Here is a 25145-nt window from a genome sequence, read left to right as displayed (position 1 = left end):
GTAGTCAGGTCTCTGACATTAGAACTGGTAGTCAAATTTTTTAAATAAACTTAGAGATAAGAGCGAATGTAAGTAACTTGATTTTAACAAATTTTACGTGTTAATGGCATTTCACTGAGTTTAAATGCATAAAAAAACAAGCTTTTTTACCTGGAAGGTGAGGTAGAAGTCCTCCTCCACATTTCCCTCGTAGCTCAGCAGCTCCCCTAAACCATGAGCCAGCTCCTGCAGACAGAATCAGGAACACTCACACTTTCATTTCAGTGGAACATCTTTCTCCACTTTCATACACTGATGAGAAACTCAAAAAAACTCCCCTTTTTTAGGTTGAAAAATGAGATTTTGTTTTCTAAAGACATTTTCTTCAAGCAAAAGAAAGCCTTCAATCCAGAAACATAGCCTCCAGTCTGAACTCTGACAAGTTCAGCACATTTTGTCTCCATGTCAAAAGTGCCAAAGAACCCTTAAGCAAAGCAGCAAGTCTTTACAAAAATATTTAAGGCTGCAAATCTGAAATCAATGTACAGAAGCTGTTAAACCGGGAACCTCCTAAAGCCCTGAGAAACTACAAAAGCTCCCTTGCTTTTTTCAATAAAGTTATTTGTATTTTTAAACAAAATTATAGAGGCTGTGGGATGAAGTTGGATTTTGACTTAGCTGCCAACGGTCTAAAATACTCTTTTTTTGAGTCACAATGTATTGGCTGCTGATACCATACAAGCTCCATATCTGATACTCTAATGTTACACAACACTGTGGTCAGTTAAAGCACCACCTTTTTGTGTGTCTGTGTGTGTGTGTGCGGGTGGTGCAGTGGCAAAAGGAGTTTTTGACCTTCACAGTCAGGAAGGTTTTGGACGTGACACAAATTACGGATCAGATCACTTTGCCTGGATACAGCTTGTGATTTTTCACTCAGTGGATTGTTACATAAGCCTTAGTGTGACCTACTTTCCACTTTAGCATCCCTATTTTCTATCCGGTGTTAGTAAACGGAGTGAAGTTCAATCTGCTGTACAGAGTTACTTCACTCTTTTGCCAGAAAATGCTTCATTTAAATACCTGGCATCTGTCATTAAGTTCTGTGTGTAGCATATATCTGACTTAAAAGGAAGAACATGTCATTGACAAGTGGAAAACCTTTGCAAAGGTTGCAACTTCTATTAGGTGTGAGGGTCTGGACAGCTTCTCCCTGTAGATGTACAGAGAAGCTAAAGCTTCTCATTTTTCTCTATGGAACTCAACAATTTTAGACGTAAAAATTCATAGAAGACAGTTAGAAAAGACTAAAAGGTATGATCGATGTGGAAAGTTTGGCTTAGGAGAGCATCAATAACAACAATTAACAGAATTCTCTACAGTGATAGTGGAGCATGGTGGTGGATTGTGCAATGGTTTGGACATGGAGGATCAGACATGACCAGACGAGACCAGACCAAGACCAGACCAAGCCACACAGTCGGATCAATTAATGGGATCTATTCAGATGTTCTCTGTGCATTTGAGTTTGTTTCAGTTTTAATTTTTAGGTTTGCTTGGTGTAAAAAACATCTTGCAAGGACAAATTCAAACAGATCATTGCTTGTCTTGTTCTTTTAACAAAGTCACCCATTTAGCCAAATTAGAAACAATACACGTGACGGGTAAGGGCTGGCTGAATTTGGATCAGTAGCCACACTATTCCCATTATAGAATGCAAAAAATGAATGTAATATGAAGGTAATTATGGTGTTGGAATGATCTAGCTAAAGTTCAGGGCTTGAAACAATTCTATGCTGGGATCTTGGCAGAAAAGAACAAAATAGTGAGTCAAACAGTTGTTGATTTGAGCCAAAATAAAAGTGGAACACAAATCAGTTTGCACCTTCGCTTTTTTGTATTAGTGGTAAACTGGCAAAAAGAGAAATTAAAGTTGACACATTTTGACTCTCATTAACCCAGAATGCATAGTAGTTAGGGTTTGCCACATATTCTTTAATTGATTAAAAAAGGCACATGTGCAGAAAAAAGAGGGTGTTTATTTCTGAATCAGTACGGCACCAAAACTTTCAGTTTTATATTGACATTCAATGCAGAGAATTAAAAGTATCAATGTGAGAGGGGAATGAAATGTAGAACTCTATCACCCTCTGTTGGTGGATGAGAGAACTGCAGAAGCTTAACTGAAACGGCTGTTTTATTTTAATTTTTTTATTTTAAAGAGCTATCATATTGATGTTGTAATTACTTTATGTTCCGGAGCTAGCAAAATGGCATTCTGGGTTAATACAATTGTTTATCTGCAAACAGAAGTATGACTTGAGGAAAAAACTTCTAAACCAAAAATCTTTTGTGATAATTTTCTTTCCCTTTGGTTTTCATACATTTCTGTTTTTCACTCTATCAGTTTTTAAAAATACACTTTTATTTTGTGAAATTGGCAGAAAGTAAAATATTTACATAATTAAAAAGTTGAAAGGCTATTATACAACACTTCCACTGAGACTTGTGGGTAGTAGATGTCTGCAGGCTCCATCATGTATTATTATGATTCTACTTTAAGAATAATGGCTTTAGGGTTTATTAAATGCTGTTATGTTTTTTTCTAGCTTTCTTTCAATATGGTTTTTCATTTTAACTAGAGACAATATGTTGCATCTCAAATGACCTTAGTCTGAAGTGAAAAAAAGCCTAGACAGCTGTTAACCACTTAAATAAACAGATATTTAAATATATATAAATTCATTTTAAACGCATGAGTAAAATATACCACCGCTTATTTAAATTGTTGCTCAAAGTAAAGTGTTTGTGTTTGCATAAAAACTCGAGTGTCCTCAGGAACGTGGCCCATTAATGTAATCTGACTTCAGGATATTAACTGCTGAGACCCTGGTGTGTTTAATTTTTCATGAACCCAGTGTTCACAAATGCTGCTGTGTGAACCATCAACTGACTCTCAACCCCATAATATTACTGAATACACTTTTAATCTTTGCAATCCGAGTCTCAGACAACAAGTTAAGACACTTACCGGCATGACCTGCTGCAGGTCCTCTAAGGTGGCTGTTGCCATGCCAACAAAGGCATTCTGGTCACATGGTACAGTTGGTGGACTGAGGAGCTTCCTTTAAATAAATAAGAACAAAAAATAATGGTTCAGGTTCAAAAACACAAACGAATAAAATATTCAAATTAAAGAAGCATCTTTGGTGCAGTGATTCACACGCTAATAACAAATAAAATGTTCGCAAGAAAGAGATGTCAGACTGTCAGGGTGCATCCGTTTCAGCCTTTACAGGCAGATTGGATCAAATGCAGTAAAGGGCTTTGATGTTTTGACAAGAAAAAAAAAGCTAGTTGCTGGCTGCAGGTCAAGAAGGATCACACTCATCATTAAGTTGAAGAGTGGTGGTTCATTTCCTGGCTCCAGATGAGGCTCTTAACTGTGATGTGTGAAAACTGATGCTTGAGTAAATAGCTGCAGGAAAGTTTTTCATAATTGCAGTCATCTAAGCATTAAGTGCATAACTTAGACAAATGACATCATTGTAATCCAACAAGATCTAACTAAAATATAACTTTATTTTTTTTAAGCAGAAAGGTTTTTATAACAACAACAAATAATGAACCAAAAGATTTAACCTGGGCTTTCTAAATGTTAATATGTGATAATGTAAGGCACAAAAACGACCAAACTGATGTGTTAACTTCATCTCCAAGCCTTGAAAAAGATGGCATGTCCTAAAAAGCTGTTTCAGCTTGTAAAAATGTCACCAATACTAAGATCATTGTTAAGCAGAATAGTGCAATAAAGTAAAATAGTGTTTATGGAAGAAAAGTAAAAATTGAATACCAACTCAACTGTAATCTATAAATTTTAAAGATAAAAAAAAGACCAAACTACACAGTTGGATCAATAATGTGTCAGGTGAAGACTTACCTGTAACAGTAAAGAGGGAAGTGGATGTCCAGAGCGATACTGTTATAAACCGCTAAGCCCATCAGCTGAGAACACACGATTAAGGAATAAACCCACAAACAGTTTATGTACATTCAATAAATGATAGTTTTGAAAAGAAAATTGTAAATGATAAAATTGACGAGCAAAAAAGGGAATCGGCACAGAAAAAAATTTAAAGGCCTTCCCACTTGAGGGCTAAAGTAGCAGGATGGAACTAAACAAACGCGTTAATTTATGAATTAAAGGTTTGACTCCGTTTTCTTACTGCAAATGTAAACTTCAATTTGGGAGGGATAACATCAGAAGTTCACAAATTTGATCAAAAACGCTGTTGTGAGTGGTAAATGTCATAAAGTGAAAAGTGATTTGAATGCTAAATGTGCATCAATACAATAGGAATAATTGTTTTGGTTAGTTAGTTAAAGAATTACAGCATGAATGAAATTATTAAAGATGCCTTATAAATCCAAAAAATCTGTTTTAGATCAGGAATTTTTAAAGAAAATGTTTAAAAAAAACAAACAAGATCAGTGGTTAAACCTCCTGCTCTGCATCTGTATGTAAATAAAGTGTGTTTGATTGATAGAGGGAGAAACATGGGGACTGTAATCTCCACCAGCAACTTTTTTCCCTCCTTAATTAGGTCAAAGGGGCGGTGGCCCAATATCACTCCTACTCTCACGTGCACACACACACACTTACAGCTGACACATGTGGGAACCACATGTGTCGTAAATGCGTGTGCCAGCTGTGTAACTGTGTGCGCTTATTTCAGGTAAGTGATACACACACAGCTCGTGTAAAACACACACATATACATATATACACACACATACAGCGCAGAGAAAATAAAATAAACATACTCTGAAATGAATTACCGCAAACCAGAAGGTAGTTAGGAATTCACTTACAGACAGGCACAAACATCACAACTCAGACTACCACCAGTTTTGCGCTTGTTTCAAGGGGACCATTAGGAAAGCCTGGACAACAGTTTGACTGTAGGGACGCAAAGGATTTTCCACTTTTTATTTTAAATGTGTATGGTTTGACACACTGCACCCTTGAGAACTGACCAAAGACTGTAGCAGAGCAAACTACATTCAGCTGCTTGATTTTATTTTTTATGTCACTCATTTCTAGCAGTTCATCAAAGATCTTTCTGCTACATAGTATGAGGTCATACTGTTGCTGGACAGAACCAGTGTAAGACCCACTCCAATGAAATGTGTCTGTGGCATTTTTCTCACGATGGAAAAAAAAAAACTTTATAAAGAAAAATTAAGCTTAAAAGTGTATTTATGATTATTTTTTTATTTAAATAATTGGGAAAAAAATGCCATCAGAAAAAGCTTGTAGCTGTGCCGTAGGACATATAATGGCAAGCCACAAGTTCCCATGCTCCGCTCCATTCTGATGTATCCACTTGTAGACAAACAGATCCATGTACGTCTACATTTTCCTCATCCAAGCTGGCATCCGGCTCAAAACTGTATGTCTGGATAGCTCTAACATTACTCGCCATATTTGTTGCATAGTTTGCGGGTGTGAGGAGCTGTAAGCTAGCGGGAGAGAGTGGAAACAAAGGGATGATGGGAAATGTAGGCGGTCCCGCCCACAACTCTGAAGGGAATTTCTAATGAACTCCTGCCAGATCTGCAGAAAATATGTCCCAGAAAACGACAAGTTTTTGATTTTGCATAAAAAAAGATGATTAGAGTGGGAATTTAATCGCAAGTAAAAGAGAAAATTATTTTTGTTTTTTTATCCAGATAGAGTTAAGGTGATCTTTCCAAGGTCAGTATTAGGCTGAGAACCAACTCAGCTGGTGTAAATGGGACTTAAAATTCATAAACTACTGTACACCTCTGTTATCCCCCTGAGAACTGAATTTATTTCCAACTATGAAAAAAAAGTCACTAATGTTTTTGCTTTCAAGTAAATACTTAAATAGCAGCAATAGTTTGGAGCAGAGACGGTTTGATACATCAACAGACGTCAAGGGGTTAAACCCAGGTGAGGTCAAGGTAACGCAGTGGGTTAAGAAGCTCTCTAGCAATCAATTGGTTGAGGTTTCCACTGAACGGTCAATGTACCTTTTTCTGTTTGTTTTTTTTAAATGAACATCTATAAATCCCCAGAGATGGGAGATTTGAGACTCATCCTGTATCAAGCTCCACAAATATTTGTTGACATTTGGATTAAACTGGGATGCTGGAGGGCAAAAGGAAACTTGATGACACTGAGTCCTTTCATAGGATTGGTTGTTTGGAACTCTTCCTCTAAATTCCCTCAGCTAAACCTGATCCAGTAATCGTAACTTTCAGATTTTTCTTTTAAAACAGAGTGGAGAACAGAACAAATGTCAGCCTAAAAATGTTTCATGTACAGTAGACTGTAGTAGCTAATCACGTGTTGCTGACGACTTATTAGGAGGTGATTGAAAGCTGGATGATGCGATTAAATTGAGAAATTTGAACTTTTAGCATATAAATTGAGATGTTTGGTGACTCAGGCTACATGTGGTTTTCCTTACACACGGTTTACTATTTGGTTCATAAGTCTGAAAAAAAATGTCTTTAAAGACCAATTTCAATGAAAGTTCTGAAAAAGATGGCGTTCCTTTGTGTGCAACAACGCCCTACTCTCAGAAACAGGTTTTGTTTTCTTGTAAAGATCATCCGGGACAGACACTACCCTGCCGACGCACTGATCCATTGTGTGGACTCAGGCCACAACCCCAGACACCGCAGGGCTTAAAGCATCCACGCACACACCAAACGCTTTCACAACCGCTTCTTCCCAGCTGCAGTCAGAATGCTAGCGCAGGCCTTAAGAGAGGGGAGACTGGACTTAACTGAACCACACAACATGCTAACCAACCGGGACACTAAGTGCAATGAACAACCACAATATGTCACAAACATGACAAAAAGGTGGAATAATAAAAAGGTTGAGACACTGCAATAATGTGTGGTTATGACTGCATTACGTCTTTCTGCAAGTCATACATATTTAAATATCTTAAATGATATTATCTTCAATTTTGTTCCCCATTTTCATTTCTGATCCTTGTTAGTCTTTGTTGTGTTGTTGTCCTTATGTATTTCACCCTGACTTAAGAGCTGCCGAAGAAAAATTCTAATGTACTTGTCTTAAATTTCCAAATGGCAATAAACTCTTATCTTATCCTATCCTATCCTATCCTATCCTATCCTATCCTATCCTATCCTATCCTATCCTATCCTATCCTATCCTATCCTATCCTATAACATGTTCTTGTAGCATTTTCCTGATAATGGTGGAGATCTATAAAGACAATTACCGTAAGCTTAAAATTGCATTTCTGAGTTATTTTTTATTCAAATCGTTTGGAATAAGGAACAGACACAAAAATAGCATTGGAAAAAGCTTGTAGTTATGATCTAGGTTCTACAATTGGTGGGCCACAAACTCCCTGCTCTGATCTATTCTGACGCATTCATTTGTAGAGGACTAGACCCATGTACGTCTTTGCTTTACTCGTCTAAGCTTACATCTGGTTTAAAACTGTACAGTACCTGTTATGTTGTGTTTGGGTTGTGAGGGGCTGTAAAATGGCTGCAGGGAGCGTGTAAACAAAGGGATGATGGGAAAAGGGGATAGGTGTACTTCAAGCCAACAGTTCCACTGTTGGCAGGAACTGGTGAATTTCTATGAACCACTGCAGCTCTACAGACACTATGTCTATGGTTTTGTTTTGATTTGTTTTATTTTAGCTAAAAATCATAATTAACAGACCACTGGGAATGCATTTAAAATAGATCTAAAGATGATCAAAGTTGGTGTAAAAAATATGGAAAGTCCCTTTCAACCCCTTTTTTAATGCATGCTTATTTGTTATTAGGTTCAAGTTTCCACCAGTAAGAGTAACTACCATGACAATTTTAGACTCAGACAATACTCATTATCTGAGTTTTCTAGTTGCCACTAATTTTGATGATTACATTGTCTTAACTTTTGCTTTTATGGCATTTAAAAAATGAGAGACATAGCAACCCAGACTGTAAAAGGACAGGGAAAATGCATTTGGTCCTGCAACGTCTATTTTCCTGTCTTTGTTTCTTTCTTTATGGGATTTTGCATCTTCTGTTCTATCCTTTTTCTCTAGCCTTCTGGCTGGATATAGTCTGCTTTTGTTCTTAACAAGAATAAATCCATGACGATGCAGCGGCGTCATGACGACTGCGCATGAACACAGGCTGATGAATTAGCTCTTAGAACAATTGCACATGTGGAACACCCAGGAGGAAACACACAAAGACAAGTCAAACACAAGTTAACACACTTTCTTTTGTTTTCCTTTATACTCTCACTGGCTCTGCCAAACAACACACACACACTTTAAATATGTGCAACATGAATTAACACGTCTTTTGTAACTCCTTTTTCCTGATCTTTTCAACCCATCAAGCGTGTGGTCCTTATAGATATGTAAAACCTATATACATAGGCGCATTACCTCAGAGGATGTCCCACATCTTCACATTCTTTGCACCACTCAAACCCAAATTCAAGTCCAGTCTTCATACAATTAAAGAATTCATAGATTAATAGTTCTTATTTTTAAATCCTCATACTATTTACCCAGTTGAAAAGTGGTGGTTTAACTTTTGAGCACACATGCGCACACAAGCCTGGCCAGGAACAAGCAGCTATTAGGTTATATAACCTTTTGACAGTTCCCAGCTGCCTTGTAACTAACTCTGAAGTGCAGGAGCTTTCTGCAAACACACACAAACACTGTCATGCAGATACACAACCATGGAACATTTTACAAAACTTCAGTAATAATCGACAGAGCGTCTTTGCTGTGTTAGAAACTGGAAAATCCTAAATGAATGCATTCATTTAAATAATATAGTTTTAGAAAGCATTATGATCTGCTTCACACCTTTTTTTGACAATGTTGCCTGTTGAGCAGTTTTTTTTTTTTGGGGGGGGGGGGGGGGGGGGCAACAATAACTTTGAGGTGAGACAAATATGTAATTATTGACTTTTCAGCTGCTGTGAGTTTTGATTGGAAGCCTGGAAAATCTCAAATTCTGTTAAACTGATGCTATTTAGGGAAAAACCATAATGCCAGGGCTTTGCAGTTGTGGGTTCAGCAACTTTTTCCTTTATGCATCAGAAAGAAACTTTCGTTTCTGGTGAAAAAAGCTGGAAAAATAAGGAGTCCTCTGTCCTTCTTAGACAAACCTTGTTTTTATTCCATGTTAAATTGCAGAAGTAGTTAATAGCTTGCATGTTTCCTCATTGGTCATTTATCGTTTACGTAAAGTGACGGGCAATTTGTTTTAAGAAAGGTGATGGTGCTGGTTATAAGTCCGATGAGGTTTCCCTCAGATATTTTACTGCTAATGCTTGGCATATTATGCATTCACAAAAATTGAAATTTTGCCTGTATGGTTCATGAATTTCCTAAGAAAAAATGTAAGGTCCCAGTTAAGCTATATGCTAGCACAAAAAAAGCCATAACTGGCTCAAAAAGCTATAGGGTTCCTGATCCCTGCATTTAATCATTGTCTAAACTTCCCATAGAAATAGTGGGCAAAAACTATTATTATGAACATGGGTTTTTACTTTTGCAATTAGTGAACAGTAAAATATTCTACAATATTATTTTTTCCATTAGTTTGTAAAAGTAACTTAGGGCTCTGATCATGTCTTTAAAACCATCCTCTCTAACCACTGACAGAGGTCTCAGTCCTTCTAGAAACACGTTAAGGATGCTCTGTGTAATGTTTCAGCCATATCTGTGAGCTGGTTCCTCCCTAGTCCACGGTCATTGGGGCAGACCATAATTTGGGCAAGGGTGTCCGGAACGCCTGTAATCGCGCTGCGCTAACCAAGTTTTTGAGTCCGGTCACGAGTTCTACTTACAAATCAGGCGTTCATTGATCACGCGCTGACGGTTCAACCAGTTGAACCCTTTAACGCTGAATCGCAGTATTGTGACCAATAAGGCTACGTTCACACTGCAGGGCTTAATGCTCAATTCGGATTTTTTGAAAAAATCCGAATTATTTGCTAGACCGTTCACATTTCCAAGTAAATCCGAACTTTTGTGATCTCCAGTGTGACCGTGACACGACCCAAACGAGACCCGCATGCGCAGAAGCCAGAAGAATACTCAACGGTGAACGACGTCACTTGTTTGCGGAGCAAACGTTAACAATGGATGTCAACAACAGTGTTGTCAAAAGCGGAGCTCTTTTTGTAATATTAAATTTATTTTCACGAAGGAGCAGCACAATTACAATCTTCTCATTTTAAGAAGGCAATGGAGTCTGGATCGTCTGTACCCACTGTTGTGGAATGGAAATGTGTATGTGTTGGAGCCGCTCGCCCGCGTGTGTGCAAGCGCGTGCCGCGATAGAGAATAGGGGGGGGGGGTGCAGTGTGTGCGCGCATTCATGTTGTGTGTTACGGAGGACGGTAATAAAAGAAGGTTTCCCCCAGAATAAATGCTATGGACTCTTTATTAACCCGTTCTGGAGAATCTAAGGATCAGAACAGGGAGGAGGAGGAGGATCGCCCGGGTCCCCCGCGCTTGAGCACGGTCAAAGGGGAGAAAGAAAAAAAAGTTATCGCGGTAAAGGTTCAACACCACGCTCTGCCATTTATCTGGAAATTTTTTCAAAAACCGCCCAGTTGCGATCAGAGCCCTGGAGTTTGGCCTGAAAAGAGCGATCAGCCCAAATATTAATCCAATCGGGGACATCGCTTCCCTTCCACTGACGGGTCTCAGCAGCATCGTCCACCATGGTTGATGTTTACGTTCTCGTTCCTGCCTACTTTAACGCAAAATGATGACGTTTGTTGCGTGTCGATGACGTACAGTTCGGAATCAAGTCGCCTGGCCGGTCAGACGGCGGTCGCAATTGAAAAGAACGGCTACAATTCGGAATCAGGCCGGCAAACCCACGGGGCCTGGGTCGCAATTGAAAAGATCGGATCTGTGTCATTCAGACTGTCGTGAAAAGATCGGAATTGGGCCGCTTAGGGGCAAAAAATTCGGAATTGGGTCGTTTCAGCCTGCAGTGTGAACGTAGCCTAAGAGACTCGGATTTGGTAGTGACGTGAATTTCTTCCTTGTTGCTACCTGCATGTCTGGCACTGGTCCTGTGTGTCCAACACCGCCTGGATGTGCGTTCATAACACCCTGTAGAGCACATTCTGAACGCACCACACGCAGTGTGAATGCAGCATTAAGTGTAAGTTTCTGGTTGTGTCAGAATTCCTTCCCTACTCACTATTGTGCACTATATAGTGCGTTCGCCATTTTTAGTGCTCTCCAAATCTACAATTCTTTTTTTTTACTACAATTCCAAAATTCAGTTCCCCTAGAAATTTCCCAGAAGCCTCTGTCAAAAACCAGTGTGCATCAATGCTCACTAGATCGGCGAATATAGACGCATTCCGTCGTAACTATGTTTGCTAAAAAAATTATTTAAATGTTTTTTTTTTAAAAACCATCAAAGTTTTTATCTTCAGAAGACAGTGGACTCATAAATGATCGTCGCAAAACGCTTATATCAATGAGATTTTAACTTTGTGAAATCGATGACATCATATCATCATTAATTCTTAGTAACCCAGGTCCTTTTTAAGTGTTTTTAAAATTTGCTCTATTGATTTATGTTCAAAATAAAGTTTTTTGTGGCAATGCTTGATATCAGTATTCTTAGTACAACACCAACATCTTTTTTTTACAGATACATTTTCAATATATAATACAATAATTCAACAATGAACCTGCAGCTGTCCAAAAAACTCAATTTCAGGTATAAAATTATGACAATTTAAAAAAAAAAAATGTACAAAAAAATTTGTAATTAAACAAATTGCGAATAAACTGTTTTTTAGACTAAAACATGTAAAGACAAAATAAAAATGCTTAAATTCACAAACAAGCCAAAGACTAGACTAGATTTTTTCCAAGGGTTTTCACAATTTGTCATAACTCCTGTTAAGTTTTTAAACCAAGAATTTTAAAGCTAAAAACTATTTGATACCTCTATGTAAAATTTTGAATGAAAACTACAGTATATTCAAAGGTCATTGTTGGTGTCATTCTTATGTCATGATGAACAGCCGATGTGATTGGCAAATGCATGGCTGAGTTGAGAATGCATGGATGAGGGTTAATCCTTCTAGTTTTTTAGTTTTATAACACATATTTATGTCATTTCACAAACTTAAATAGGATGTGCGTTTCAAATGTACCCCAAGTACACCCCCGCCCAAAAAAACCCATAATAAACTGAGTTTAAGATTACAATCCAGCAAGACTTCTAATGCTAAAATTATCATCTTTTGCATGTATAGATTCAGCCTAAAGTGATTAAAGATGCATAATATGTACAATGAAGAAGCAGCAACAAAAAAAAAGGTTTTACAAACCCAGATTTAATGCGTAAGGATACTGTTCCCACCAACTGGAACTCTGAATAGTTGTCACACTTCCAACTGCTGAACCAATGGCAGCGCGAGTCTTTCATGTAGGTGAACATCCCTACAAAAAAGAAACCTCACTGTAACATTTTAACACACCGGCCAGTTAGTAAAACCAAAACCAAAGAGATTAACAGTCTTTAGACAGACGGCAACACAAAAGCTGCAAAAGAAAATGAGTCAGTGATACATTTAGGATTATAAAAGAATACATAAATAAATCAGGAAGATTAAAAAATGCTATAAAGGACAAAAAGTTACTTTTTCCCCGTCTTTGGTCTGCTTAGCCAGAGCAGAGATGTTTATTGTCATCAAGTGGCAATCACTTTGGTCCAGTTAAATAAAAAATAGAACTGAATTCAACATGCACATTTGCTGCCACTTGCTTATTATGATAAAGGGAGTGATGTTTCTGTGAGGATGCACAGCTTTACATAAAATCACTATTTGAAACCAGGAAAAATGTTTTTGATATATCAACAGAAAAAGGTAACTGGATTCTGGGGAAAGTCAATAAAACATATAAAGGAAAACCACATTTTGTTAAACAACAAAACATGTATTTGCAATTGTGGTATTTTTTTTCTTTTTTTGTAGGTTTGTGTTCTTTATTTGGTTAGGCTGCTTACTTCCTTTGGGAATAACTTGCAAAAGCCTTGCCAGCATTAGATGTGTAATGCAGGAAAACACGATAAGAACTTTGTTAAGTAAAACTTTCATCCTGTCATTATTCCTAGTCCAGACTTAAAGGGTTTTCCAGCCCTGACAGAGGAACAGCAGCAGTCTGTTCAGAGTGGAGGCACATCTGGCCAGCCTGCTTCTACAAATGCAGGAAATCGACACTGCTCCAGTCTGAAAAGGCTGTGTGCACATATGTGTACACCTGTCTGTGTGTCTGCGTAGCTGGGTGTGTGTTTGTGTGAGCCAGAGCAGGGGGGCTTTCCCTGCACAGCTAATGAGGGGAACACAGTCCTCATTGAGTGTGTTGCTTCAGAGCCGCTGTCCCCTGGCAGGGAAAACACAGAAGACCGCGGAAAAGATGGAGTGACGATGGAAAAAACTACTTGGTCAGAAGAGACAGACAGACAGAAAGAAAGAGTGTCAAAGTCACAGATGTGGAGAAAAAATATCTGTCCAAACGGGCTGAGCAGACAAGCTATTCTGAGAAAAACATCTGCCAATAAAAAGGACATTTATTGTAAAAATAAAAGAAAAAAAATGCAAAAATACTCATTTAATTTTAGAAAAATTAAGTTTCACCTAGAGTTTTGAGTTGGTAGATTTGTTGCAAAAGCATAATATGTTTTTAAAAATTCTAAAATAGTCTTTAAAAATATAATTCAATAAAGAAACCCTTCATCTTTTAGGAACTTACATTCAAGGTTAAAAAGCAACACTTTGAGTTTTAAAATTCATATTACTGCAAATAAAACCGATACAACTTTAAAAGTCCCTCCTACTTTGCCCACTTTATATCAAAAAGCAAAATTTAAACATGCCTGCAATTTAAATTATAATATTTATTTGGTAACCAAAAGCACTTACTGTGCTTAAAAGGAAAAATACTCAAATCTTTCAAATAGTAACTCAAGCTCAGCAGGAAGAAACTGCAACAGATTACTTTTTCAAAAGCACCACCTTTAAAACAGATCTCAACTTCTAAACTTTTCTCACTCAATAAAACTGAAATTTATAGTAATATTTCTGAAGGAACAAGATGAGAAAAGCAGAAAAAAAGACATTGGCTTAAAAAAAACGGAACATATTGTGGTTCAGAGATAATAACAGACATGGAAAAAGGCTAAAAGACAACTAAAAGAAAGAAAACAGTCGTAATAAGGACTGGACTGGCACTATTTCTAAAACCAAAACCGTGCCACTTTCCTTACTTACTTAAGTGCTCCTGCTCCCTGGTGAAACCTCACAGAGCACATCTGCTGAGGACTGTAACTAATAAAAATGTACTTTCCATTTCAACCAATAAAAACCTGAGTATGTTTGCCTTTTTTTTACAGGGGAATTGCTTCATTTTCCACAGACTCTACATCAAATCAGGATTCAAATTCTCTGATATAAGCTGTCACCCCTTAGGAGAACACTGAGGACAGTTTCTACATCTGCTCTTAAGTGGAACACCTGGAGATGGTGACCCTGTTGAGTCAAAGCGAGCCCTACCATAGTCTGTGTGGAAGATCTGTCGCACCAGCAGCAGGAACCACTCCTTCGTCAGGCCGCCCATGTCAAGCCCCGCCTCCCCGACAAACGTCACACGAAGCTTCTTCTTCAGGTCACACCGCTTTCTCGTCAACTGTAAACAGAGATTCAGAGATTTTCTCGTGCCCGACACAACTTTGAAATAATCTGTGGGATCTAAAATAGTCTTTTTGCAAACATGATTTAATAAAAAAAAGACTGTCGCAAGAAGCAAACAGTGTTGACAAGATTTCTGAAGCCAACAGGTATGTATGTTTGAGTGTATATGGACAGGCCCCGCCCCTTTTAGATTTATTATACATCTTCACCTGACAGTGATGATTATAAACTTCAAGCAACTTATTGCTTTGTGATTATACCCCCCCCCCCCCCCCAGTCTTCTTCCCTCCTTTTCTTTTCCATCCGGTCTGACAAAAAAAACAGCCTACAAATATAATTACCATAATATAAATAAAGTTTAGTCTAAATGACAAAAGGGGTTAATTCAAATATACACCGTTTGTGACGGAAGATTCATCACCTCATGTTGTAACAGTAAAATATGTCCAACACAAGAGGTTTTCACCTCTCTCTCTGTTTGCTCAGCTGTTGGACAGGACAAGTAAAAAATAAATAAATAAATAAATTTAAAACTTTATCTTACGACGGAGTTTAAGGGCCACCAAAAAAAATAAAGGAAAAATTACGAGATTTTAAGTCGAGAAAAAACTCGTAATTTTACTAGATTAAAGTTGAAGTGAGCACACAGAGCAGCAAGTGAACACCGCACAACAGCAGAGCAGACCGACTAAACTCAATGGAACAGGTAATCAGAATCAGAATTCCTTTATTTATCCCACACGTGGGAAATTTGTTCGTCACCATAGCCAATGACAAAAAACGTAACATAACAATAACAAACAATAAGATTGCAAAATTTAAAAAGCTATTTGCAGACAGTTCAGGTAAAGAAAAATGTGCAAAAAAGAAAAAGAAAGAAAAGAAGAAAGAAAGATGTGCAAAGGTTATCTGTTGCATTGTGAGTTATTGTAGAGTTGAATTGTGTTGGGTATGAAGGATTTCTGGTATCTGGTATCTGGTAAGCTGAATGTTTATTGATAACGTTCAAAATGTTTGGAAGCTCATTTGTTTGATTTACAATTTATTAATGTTGTATTCAGGATCTCTGCAGCTGTTGATGAAGCCATCAGTCTCCCTGCAGCTGTCCACTTCAATCCCTTCTTCCTCCACCAAAGATCTCTACGTTTGTGTGATGCTTCCGTCTGAGGAGGAGCACTTTTTGGTATTTTCAATGTTCTAATGCTAATATAACAGACTATTTTCATTCCTCTTTATTGTTTTGAAATGAAAAATCTAAATCTTAAATCTAGAGATTAATCTTAAATCTTTAAAGTAATATTGAAAATAAAATTAAAAAAAATACTTTTGAAACTTGAATATACCAAATGAAAAATAATGTTTATTTGTAACAGCTCCTGTTTTGCAATTTCAACTTTCATGTTTTCATTATTTCTCTCCCTTTGATTTGAATCCTAAATTTACAGTTTGAGTTCAGACTTTTTGTTTTTGGGGGGTTTCTTCTGTTGGTGTCGCCCATTTTATCCATCCTCTGATGTGGCGTATAGGGGTGTTAACGCTCTTCTAAAGTTTGGTACAAATAGTTTATTTTGTTTGTTATAATTTGTGTTTTAATTATTTCACATTTTCAATATTTCCTTCACTTTTACAATGTGTACTTTTGAGTTTAAAACTTTTTCAAATTTTTTTTTCCTTTTTTCAAATTGACAACCTGTTTTTTTTTTTTATTCACTTTAAGCTGATCCTGATTTAACCCCTCAAAAACTAACATATTACAGCAGCCTTTCTGAGTTTTTGTTATAAAACACAAATATGTCATTTTTTTGTAGGGACTTGTCCTACTATACAGAAGCGAGTAGGAGTAAAGGTATTAAAATGGAGATTGAAAATTTTGAATGCCTTTGCAGGAAAAAAGAAACCCAAAAGAAACAAAGAGTATAGACATACACTACATTTTCTAATCTCGATTTTAAAAAATCCTTTAAAGAAATATAAATCAGTACAAAGTGAATCCGAGTGTTGCATTTCTGGGAGCTGACCTCATCCAGCGAGTCGCTGAGAAGTTGTGCTCGTCGTACTTTAATGTTGAGGAACAGAAGGTTCATGTCCACTCTCTGCCTGCGAGAAACTTTACTGACCAGGCTTTGCTGCGAAACACAAACACACAGCTGTTGTATAAACTTGAACAACAACAACTCGCCTCTTATGTTGTTTGGAGCCTTCTCATTTTCTCACCCTGGCCTGGCTGATCATCTGCTGTTCCGAGTCTTTTTGAATGATGGCTTTCTTCACCACTGTGGACAGGATGAACGGAAACTGACAGAAAGAAAACCTGAAAAAGACAGTAAAAAAAAACAAATAATGAATATTTGCTTTTAGCAAATGTATACATTTGGTGTTCACACTGGACTGTCGTTACCCGATACTAGCGCATGTACCTACAGATGGAAGAACCTTTGTGCGAAATGTTGAAAGCGGTGAAAATCCCGCAAATCTTGCTCCAGGCTTCTGCTTTCACAGCTCTATCTGGATTTGAAATACGTCCACCCAGTCACAAACCACAATCATTAATTTCACCGTCATGATCGATTTTCAATTGGTTGGCACTTCCATGAGTAAAAGGGAACGTCTTCAGTTCATCACTACCAAAACCCAGTCCCTGATTGGTAAAAGTTCAACCTGGTTCAACTTGTGACGCGCAGTTAGTGGCAACGCGTTTTGTACTTAGAGCTTAAAAACTTGCATAGCTATGCATGAACATGAGAGTTTTTATTCCAGCTGGACACAAATCGCTGCTACTAATTTCTTATCCATCATCAATTTTCAAACGGTTTCACTTCCATGAATTAAAAAGGAAGCTATCCATACGCCACTGCCAAATCCATGTCCCCGAATGGTCGAAGTTCAGCTGGTTTAACTTTCAACGCAGGTTCAATGGCTGCGCTTTTTGTATGTACAGCCCGAAAACTGACTTAAAACTTGCGTATAGTTACCCGTGAACACAAGGGTTTTGAACACGGAAGCCTGAAACACACATATACATGTATCTACTTTTCATTGAAAGGGTGTTGCAGAGGCCAGTGTGAATGTAATGTAGTATTAGACAAAATGTATACTCAAATCTTACAGAGTGAGAATGAAAACAGAGTGATTAGAATTTCAATATAATTATAAATAGAAATGCTATGAAATTAACTGTATCAGCAAGTTTACAAGTCAAAGACTTTGTAGCTTCTATAAGAATTCTGTTGATTATTGAAAAACTGCAGGTGGAAAATTCATATTTTTCAGGAACTTTCAAAAGGATTTGGGAAGACATGTGCTCATGTGCCCACATGTATTTTTTATTTTTTGGGGGGCGTTGGATGTGGGATGGAGCTGCTGGTTAACCTAATCCCTGGGATGCGTTGGTTTTGCCAACTGGAAAGAAAACTGTTTCAGTCTGGACACCCTCTGCGGAAAAACCCAACGGATGGAAAATCTAGCAGTGTGACAGTAAATCTGACCGATTTGAGTTGCCGTGGTTCTGCCAGATTCTGTACTCCTCCATGAAATCAATGTGGTCAAGAGTGATGTTGTAGAAGTCAGTGAAGGGCATAATGGGTGGAGAGGAGACACTGTTGGCTGCATCTGAACAAAAAAGATATAAAGAACATAAAATGTGACCCAAAAAAAGAAACACATCCAGCTGTGTGGTTTGTGTGAAACTCACTGAATAGGCTGAGCACTTTGGTAGCAGAGGGAATCCACCAGGAGCACTTTGACAGAGGAGGAAGTTCATCTGGGTCTCCAGGAAACAGGCGAGTGGAGATGAACTGCAGGAGGCGCTCTACCAGCTGTCGGAAGCGGCGTGCAGACAGTCTGCCGGACACACAAGAATGAAAGGGTCTTTAATGGGTCTTAAAGGGTCTTTTTAATGTCTTTGCTACAAAGACATTAAACCTGCACAAGTTCACAAAAAAAGTAACCAAAGGAGAGTCAAAGATCAACCAGATCTGACAGGAAACTGTGGTTTTCTAAAGCTAAGCACAAATAAACACAGTTATCTAATTTCAAGCAGGTTTCCAGTCAATCGTCACCAGAAAAGGACAAGTTTTCTAACATTCTCTTTTCATCTTGACTGAGACAGGAGCTGGCTTGACAGCAGTGTGAAACTGGCTGCATAAAGGTTGTCAAATGGAACATGGGAATGTGCTTTAATTAAAAAAAAATCTAAAGTAAACTTCATTTTACTCTTTTTGCAAAAGTAAAAACTAGAGAAAAAATTCCCTTCAAATCGTGCTCTTGGACATGCACGAGTCCAGTCTAATGTTTTGCATGATTACCTTTTGAGCCAATGAACCAGGAAGTGGTGATCAGCCTCAGACAAAGCAGCGATCTGGCGCAACAGGTGAGCGTATATCACATACGTGTTGGTGCTTGAATACTGGGGGTTCTAAACGAGACAAAAACAACGGTTATTCTACAGCTACCATGCATATTACAAAATAAGCCATAAGAAAAATTCAGAAAGTAGGATTTTATGATCCCACCAGCATTTTATTTATTGAATCAAAATTACTAAAGGTTATAGATATAATAGAATATATATATATATATACACATATATATATACACACAACTAAAAGAAAACAATTTCCACAGAACAAACAAGAGCTGTAAGAAGGAACATAGGAAAGAGAAGGAAAATATTTACTAACAAATAAAAATGACATCAAACAACCTTGTGTAAGGACAACACAAAAATGCATTTCTGTCTGTGGTGTGGGGTTTTGAATTAACATGGACTAAAGTATAAAAATACAAACAATTAAAAGCCTAATGGGACAGTGTATGGACAAACATGACTGTGACAGTGTTTTGAGACCTTGAGTTTTTTTTTGTTTTTCTTTAATTTTGTTGTGTTTCTGTGAATAATTTTTATATGTTTGATGTATAAAAATTATAGTAATTTAATTAAATTCCTTTTTTTTTAAGACGTTGCTTTGGAGCTTCAAAGCTTAGTGTGACTTGCAAACTAAAAATTGCTTCACATAGGCTTCACAACTGCAGGCAGTGTGTATTTATTAATGTACTAGAAGACTGTTTTTTTCCACCATTGGACTTTAATAAAGTTTCTCTCATTGTGTAATTTTACTAGACTTGAGTTATCAGGTGTTCTGTCTGGACATAATAAATACAAAGCATAATTTTTTTATGAAAAAATAAAGTGTGGTTAGGAGAGTAGAGCCTTGGCTTAAATAATTGGCATTCTTTCTCAAAAAACCCGACCTATTTTCACTATGATAAAGCATGGTTGGCTGAAACAGGAGTATTATTTGTGAATTATAAGAGAGGGATAACCCCAGAGGACTGTTCGGCCTGTGCATCAATTTCTGCACAGAGAGAGAGAGAAAGAAGGGAAGAAACAGCAGCTTTCAGAGCTCATAAAGTAGGGAAAATCATCATCAGACAGGAAACCGGGGCAGTCTTCAACCGACATGACTTCACCCAGTGTGAGTATGTGTGTCCATGTGGCTGTGTTCTCATGGGAGCAGCAAGATGAAGCAAGTCTTCAAAGTCAAAAAGGACCAAGTCTAAAGTTTGGCTTGCCAGCATGTTTATGTTTCTTTGTGCTGATGCCACATAAACCCAACATGGAACCGCAGCAGATTCCTACTTTTATCAGATTACACAGCCATCTAGCCACAGATTTTCACGCAGCAAGGACATCGATTTTAATTTAGGAACTTTACTAACTGCATTCAAAATGCATCAATATCCTGCACAAACACATTAATGGACACCAAAAAGTCCTCAAAGGCACTTTGTTAGTGTTTGAGTGAACAAATGTCTGTGCTTTATGCCCTTAAAAGGCTTTTCTTTGATAGTCTGAGACAACCAAAAGCAGAAATTATGACAAAAATGAAATTCAAATCCCTTTAAGTGCCAGAAAATCAATTAAAAACAGGTTGGCAGCATTTGGTTTATAGTGAGATTGAGCTTTTCTGCTTTGTTACATTTCTGTTCATGTTCTTAATCTATTTTGGCTGCTCTTTCTTCTAAAGGGGTTTGTTACTGTAAAGTATGTCTCACCATACCACACCCAAAACTGGCCTCAAACTGCTGACCTTACTGAGCCAAAGGGCTTTTGTAAATTCTCTTAATTTTTTAAGACTCCGTTTTATGAACTTAATTACATTTTGATCTAAACAGCCTCAATATTCACATGCTATGCTATTTTTTATTTTTTTGTTGGACACAGTAGCAAGATAAAATTCTTGCAATTGTTCATTAAAATATGTTTTTCTATTGCTAGACAAAATAAACTATTATTTTTAATTCTATTTCAATATAAATTATAGTATTTCTTCTTTTAAATAAAGTTTTATATTTACCTTTTCTCTCAGGCTTACATAACTAAAGGCATTTAAAATGGTGTGAGATGTTTTTTAAGGGCTTAAACAAAAAAAATAAAACATTACTTTGCACACGTGCAAAGAGAATTCCTACATCACTCATGACCACATCAACTTTATGGATGAGTGGATAACTTGAAACAACGGAAGCTAAACATGACTTTTTTATGTTGTAAAAAAGACAACTGTGATCAGTCTTGAGACTCCAGCATCCATCAGTCCGTGATAAACCATCTGATCCAACTGTTTCTCAGCTTACATAGACCAGTCTGCAAAATTTGAATCACCAACATCATTTTTTAAATGGATCAGTTTTACTAATTTTAGTTTAGTTTTTTTGTTTTTGTTTATCTGGTTTAAAAGGGAATCCTTATTACAACATTACACATTCGTTCAATGTTGTAAATAAGCACTGAGAATGATTTACTATTTCCCTCACCTGAAGAAGGATGAAATATGCTCGTAGATCGTCTTTGGTTCGAGGTCTGAAAATAAAAACACACATCCAAAGCAGAAGCTGGATAACAAGTCAAGACGCACACACTATAGGAACATTTGGTCACACAAAAAGGTGTACAAACTATATTAATAAACATGTGCAATCGAATCTGTGAAAAAAGACGAGCAGAAATTTAACAGTAAGAGTAAAGGTGGTGCTACATGCCAGACATGGGCATTTTAAAAATATATCAGGTTTGAATATAAATATGGATGAAGTTGGTGGTTTGATTCTGACTGTTTTCTCCCAGCTGGTTCCTGTAGCCCTGTTGGATTTGTAAATCCACAAAAAGTATTAAAAAAAATAATAATAATAAAAAAAAAAAAAAAAAAGTAAATCCACAAAAAGATCTTATATTTCCAGACTAGTACCGGTAAGTGTTTTTTTAAATAGTAGCAGTGCTGTAGCCAGTATATGGACTTAAGAAGAGGAGTGATGTGGCGATTTCTTCTGGTTCTGGTTAAAACTCAGGCAGCAGCATTCTGAATGAGCTACAGCTTAGTTTCAATCCAGACTGTTACAGAAATCCAGCCAGCAGAAGATGAAGGCATAAATCAGTGCCTCCAAATGTTATCTGGAGATCTGTGGGTTTCATTTGATTGAAAAAGTTTCTTCCGACAACACAGTTCCTTTGAGATAACACATTAATACAAACTCAGGAAAACCCTCCGTTTTAGTGCTGCTTGATCTTAGTGCAACATTTGCATACCATGCTATGAAATCCTTCTCGACAGGATGGAAAAGTCGGTAGGATCATTATGGTACCTTTTGTGCAATTTCAATAAGATCTGCCTCACGTCCGGGTGTGCTGGGTCATTCCGTTCCTCACTTGACATGAGTAAAGCCTTCCAATGAACCAATAGCTAAATTGTCTGCCTTTTCTTCTCAGACAATCACATTCATATTTTTGCTTTTAAATTCACAGACGCTTATTTCTGTGTATTTTAGACACATTACAGGCCCTCCTCCTACCCCTTCTCCATCTAAAACAAAGCTTAGACTAGATCTCCACCACCATCAGTGTCTGGCTTTGAGATTTGAGCTCTGAGCACACAAGACGTCATCAGAGCCTAACCGTCAAACACTATGGACAGATTTTATGCACATCTATTATACCACTGATAAATGTTTATTCTTTTTGCATTCCTAACATCTTTCCTAATAGAAGTATATGACAGGAAAATGTTATGTTGTTCCCATTGGTAATCAGAAATGTAAAAGTCACCATCTCTTGTTGAGTATGTCAGGATTCAATTCTTGGGCTTCAACTGTTCAACCTGAACATATAAAAGCAGTTTAATTTCAGTTTCCTACACTCAACTTTATGTAGCTCAGGTGCCGAAAAGACCAGAGTCCTAGACTCTCAAAGCTGCTGCTTGGTGCAGCTAAATTCCTGAATTCAGTCAAATTTCTTTCAGTCAAACTATGACAAGACAAATATCCGTTTTTGGAAACAGGGAAAGAAGAGTAAAGGTAACTGAAGAGTGGATTTCTACTCAAATAAAAGCCTAAACCGTTACCCAAAAGGCTTAGAGTCAGTTAGGGCTCTAAATAACAGGCTGGTTGGTTTATAATCTTTCCACTAATGTTTGCATCAAACACGGAAAATTTCACTTCCTTTTTCCCCATCAGCTAATAATATTTTGCCTATAAATCCATAAATGTGTCTATTTTTTTCTTTGCAATTAATTGACATGAATTTAATAAAAAGTGCTAAAGAAAAATTGAAGAAGACTCGACAGAGATGACTGAGGGTTGGACGTTGTCTCACCCTTTCCACTCCCTCAGCAGGCTGTTAATGATCCCTTTCAGGACTGACTTCTGGATGTCTTGAGGCTACACACACCAAGAAAAACATGGTCAGTGTCAGCAGAACATTGGCTCAACATGCCTGAATGCGAGTGGCCCATGCAAAAAAAAAAAAAAAAGAAACGTTTATCCAGCTTTAAGTTTGCCAGAAAAGTCACTCTGACTAACTTTTACAAGTTTAAAAAACAGAATTCCTATATTGTTCCTGAGTTAACGTCTAACAAACATTTTTTTAATCATGTGACATTTGCAAACAGCGTGTTTTGTTGCCAGTAAAGTAGACATGTCATAGCAGACACATATAACAATCAGTTTACTTCAGAAGATCGTGCTTCATTTAAAGCTGCCTTGCAACTCTTTACGGTTCCAAGCTTGACGGAATTTGGACAAAATTAATAAACCTTACCCATGAAAGATTAGCTAGTTTGAGTGGTAACCTTTGAAATAATGTCATAGTTGACTATTTAACAGGGGTCTGGGGGTGGAACTGATTTTGTTGTTTGCTTTCAACTTGCAACAAAAAGAAACTAAACCCAAGGTAGCAGCAAATCTCATGAGATCTGAAGTACTTTCAGTTGCCAATAGTGCTTGTGTGTGTACAGGCATCTCTTACTGTGCCGAGCAGCGTATCATAGACAGCATTGACAAACTTTGCGTTGACTCCTGAGTCCTCTATTGTGTTGAATAATCCATTCGCCTCCCGCTGCAATATGGTACCATGAAAAAAAAAAAAATTAGGTGCCCATAGAAAAGCTGGTAAACCTGTAAAAATTGAATAAGTGTGTGTTTTCACCTTGAAGGCTGCGTTGATTTCAATGAAAGATTCGAAGGTGGTCAGATAAAAGTCTCTAACTTCCCTCCAGTCTCCTGATTGGGTAGCACGATCCATATCCTCTCTAGCATCAAATTACACAGACACAAGCACCAACTTGTTTGAAGAGTCAAATTAAATATTTTTAGTTTTTTTCCTATTATACACTGATTGATTATACTCACTGAAACTCTTTGGTAGTCTTGGTACGAAGTGGAATGATGGGGTCCAAGGGGAACGGGGCTTTGAGTTCTGGAGGCAGAGTGTCGATGGAGAGTCGGTGCTTCTGACGAACATCATTGCAGATTGGAGGCAGTTCTCTTCCTGAGGGTACACAAAAGCAGTTTCTTCTGGCAAATGCTGACACTGGCCATAAAGGCTCATGAATGCAATTTCTTCACAGACCTGCAGAGTAGATGGTGGCCTATACTTCTTATTAATTGTCTATCAGCCAATAAAATTAAAGAAAATGGCGTTAGAAATCATAAAAATTCAATTAACAAAGCTAAATGTTTTTATTTATTTATTTATTATTAGAAACAAAGGTGACACCCCTGCTTAAATTTCAACAACCCTGCCGTTGCATCTTTTAATGAGCTGGACACACTTGATGCAGGTAATTAGCAGTGCATAAACCGATCATTGTCCTCTACATCACTTTCAACCTTCTTGTACCAAAGCGTTTCAATCACACTTCCTTAAACCCATTTAAAAACACATTTGTGCACAGATGGCTGCAAAACACATAGGACCACCAACCTCCTAAATCTGGAGTTACCCACACCTCCTTTTTGTTCAGGCGTCATGATTAAATGTTTTGACCCACTAACAAAAAAAAGCCAGCAAAATGTAATCAAACATTCATATAAACCACTCCCCCAGAGGATCGGTCAAATGCGG

The 25145-nt window shown here is 37.4% G+C and overlaps 1 protein-coding gene across 1 annotated transcript in view; it reads right to left on the bottom strand.

The window, feature by feature from the left end:
* hectd2 (HECT domain E3 ubiquitin protein ligase 2) overlaps positions 1-25145 on the bottom strand; it is a 61579-nt gene that overhangs the window by 22316 nt on the left and 14118 nt on the right. The window contains exons 3-17 of the mRNA XM_011484259.3: positions 24431-24569; positions 24228-24330; positions 24048-24137; positions 23397-23461; positions 21566-21611; positions 19054-19163; positions 18441-18589; positions 18235-18358; positions 16964-17060; positions 16768-16875; positions 14612-14744; positions 12409-12497; positions 3920-3984; positions 3011-3104; positions 151-225 (exon numbers count right to left, since the gene is read on the bottom strand). Of these exons, the coding sequence (XP_011482561.1) occupies positions 151-225; positions 3011-3104; positions 3920-3984; positions 12409-12497; positions 14612-14744; positions 16768-16875; positions 16964-17060; positions 18235-18358; positions 18441-18589; positions 19054-19163; positions 21566-21611; positions 23397-23461; positions 24048-24137; positions 24228-24330; positions 24431-24569 (1487 nt within the window). The remainder of the gene's footprint in view (positions 1-150; positions 226-3010; positions 3105-3919; positions 3985-12408; positions 12498-14611; positions 14745-16767; positions 16876-16963; positions 17061-18234; positions 18359-18440; positions 18590-19053; positions 19164-21565; positions 21612-23396; positions 23462-24047; positions 24138-24227; positions 24331-24430; positions 24570-25145) is intronic.

This window comes from Oryzias latipes, chromosome 15, assembly GCF_002234675.1.
Source record: "Oryzias latipes chromosome 15, ASM223467v1".
Classification (NCBI taxonomy): Eukaryota; Metazoa; Chordata; class Actinopteri; order Beloniformes; family Adrianichthyidae; genus Oryzias; species Oryzias latipes.
Note: the sequence above shows the minus strand (reverse complement) of the source record. Positions and strands in the feature narration are given on the sequence as shown.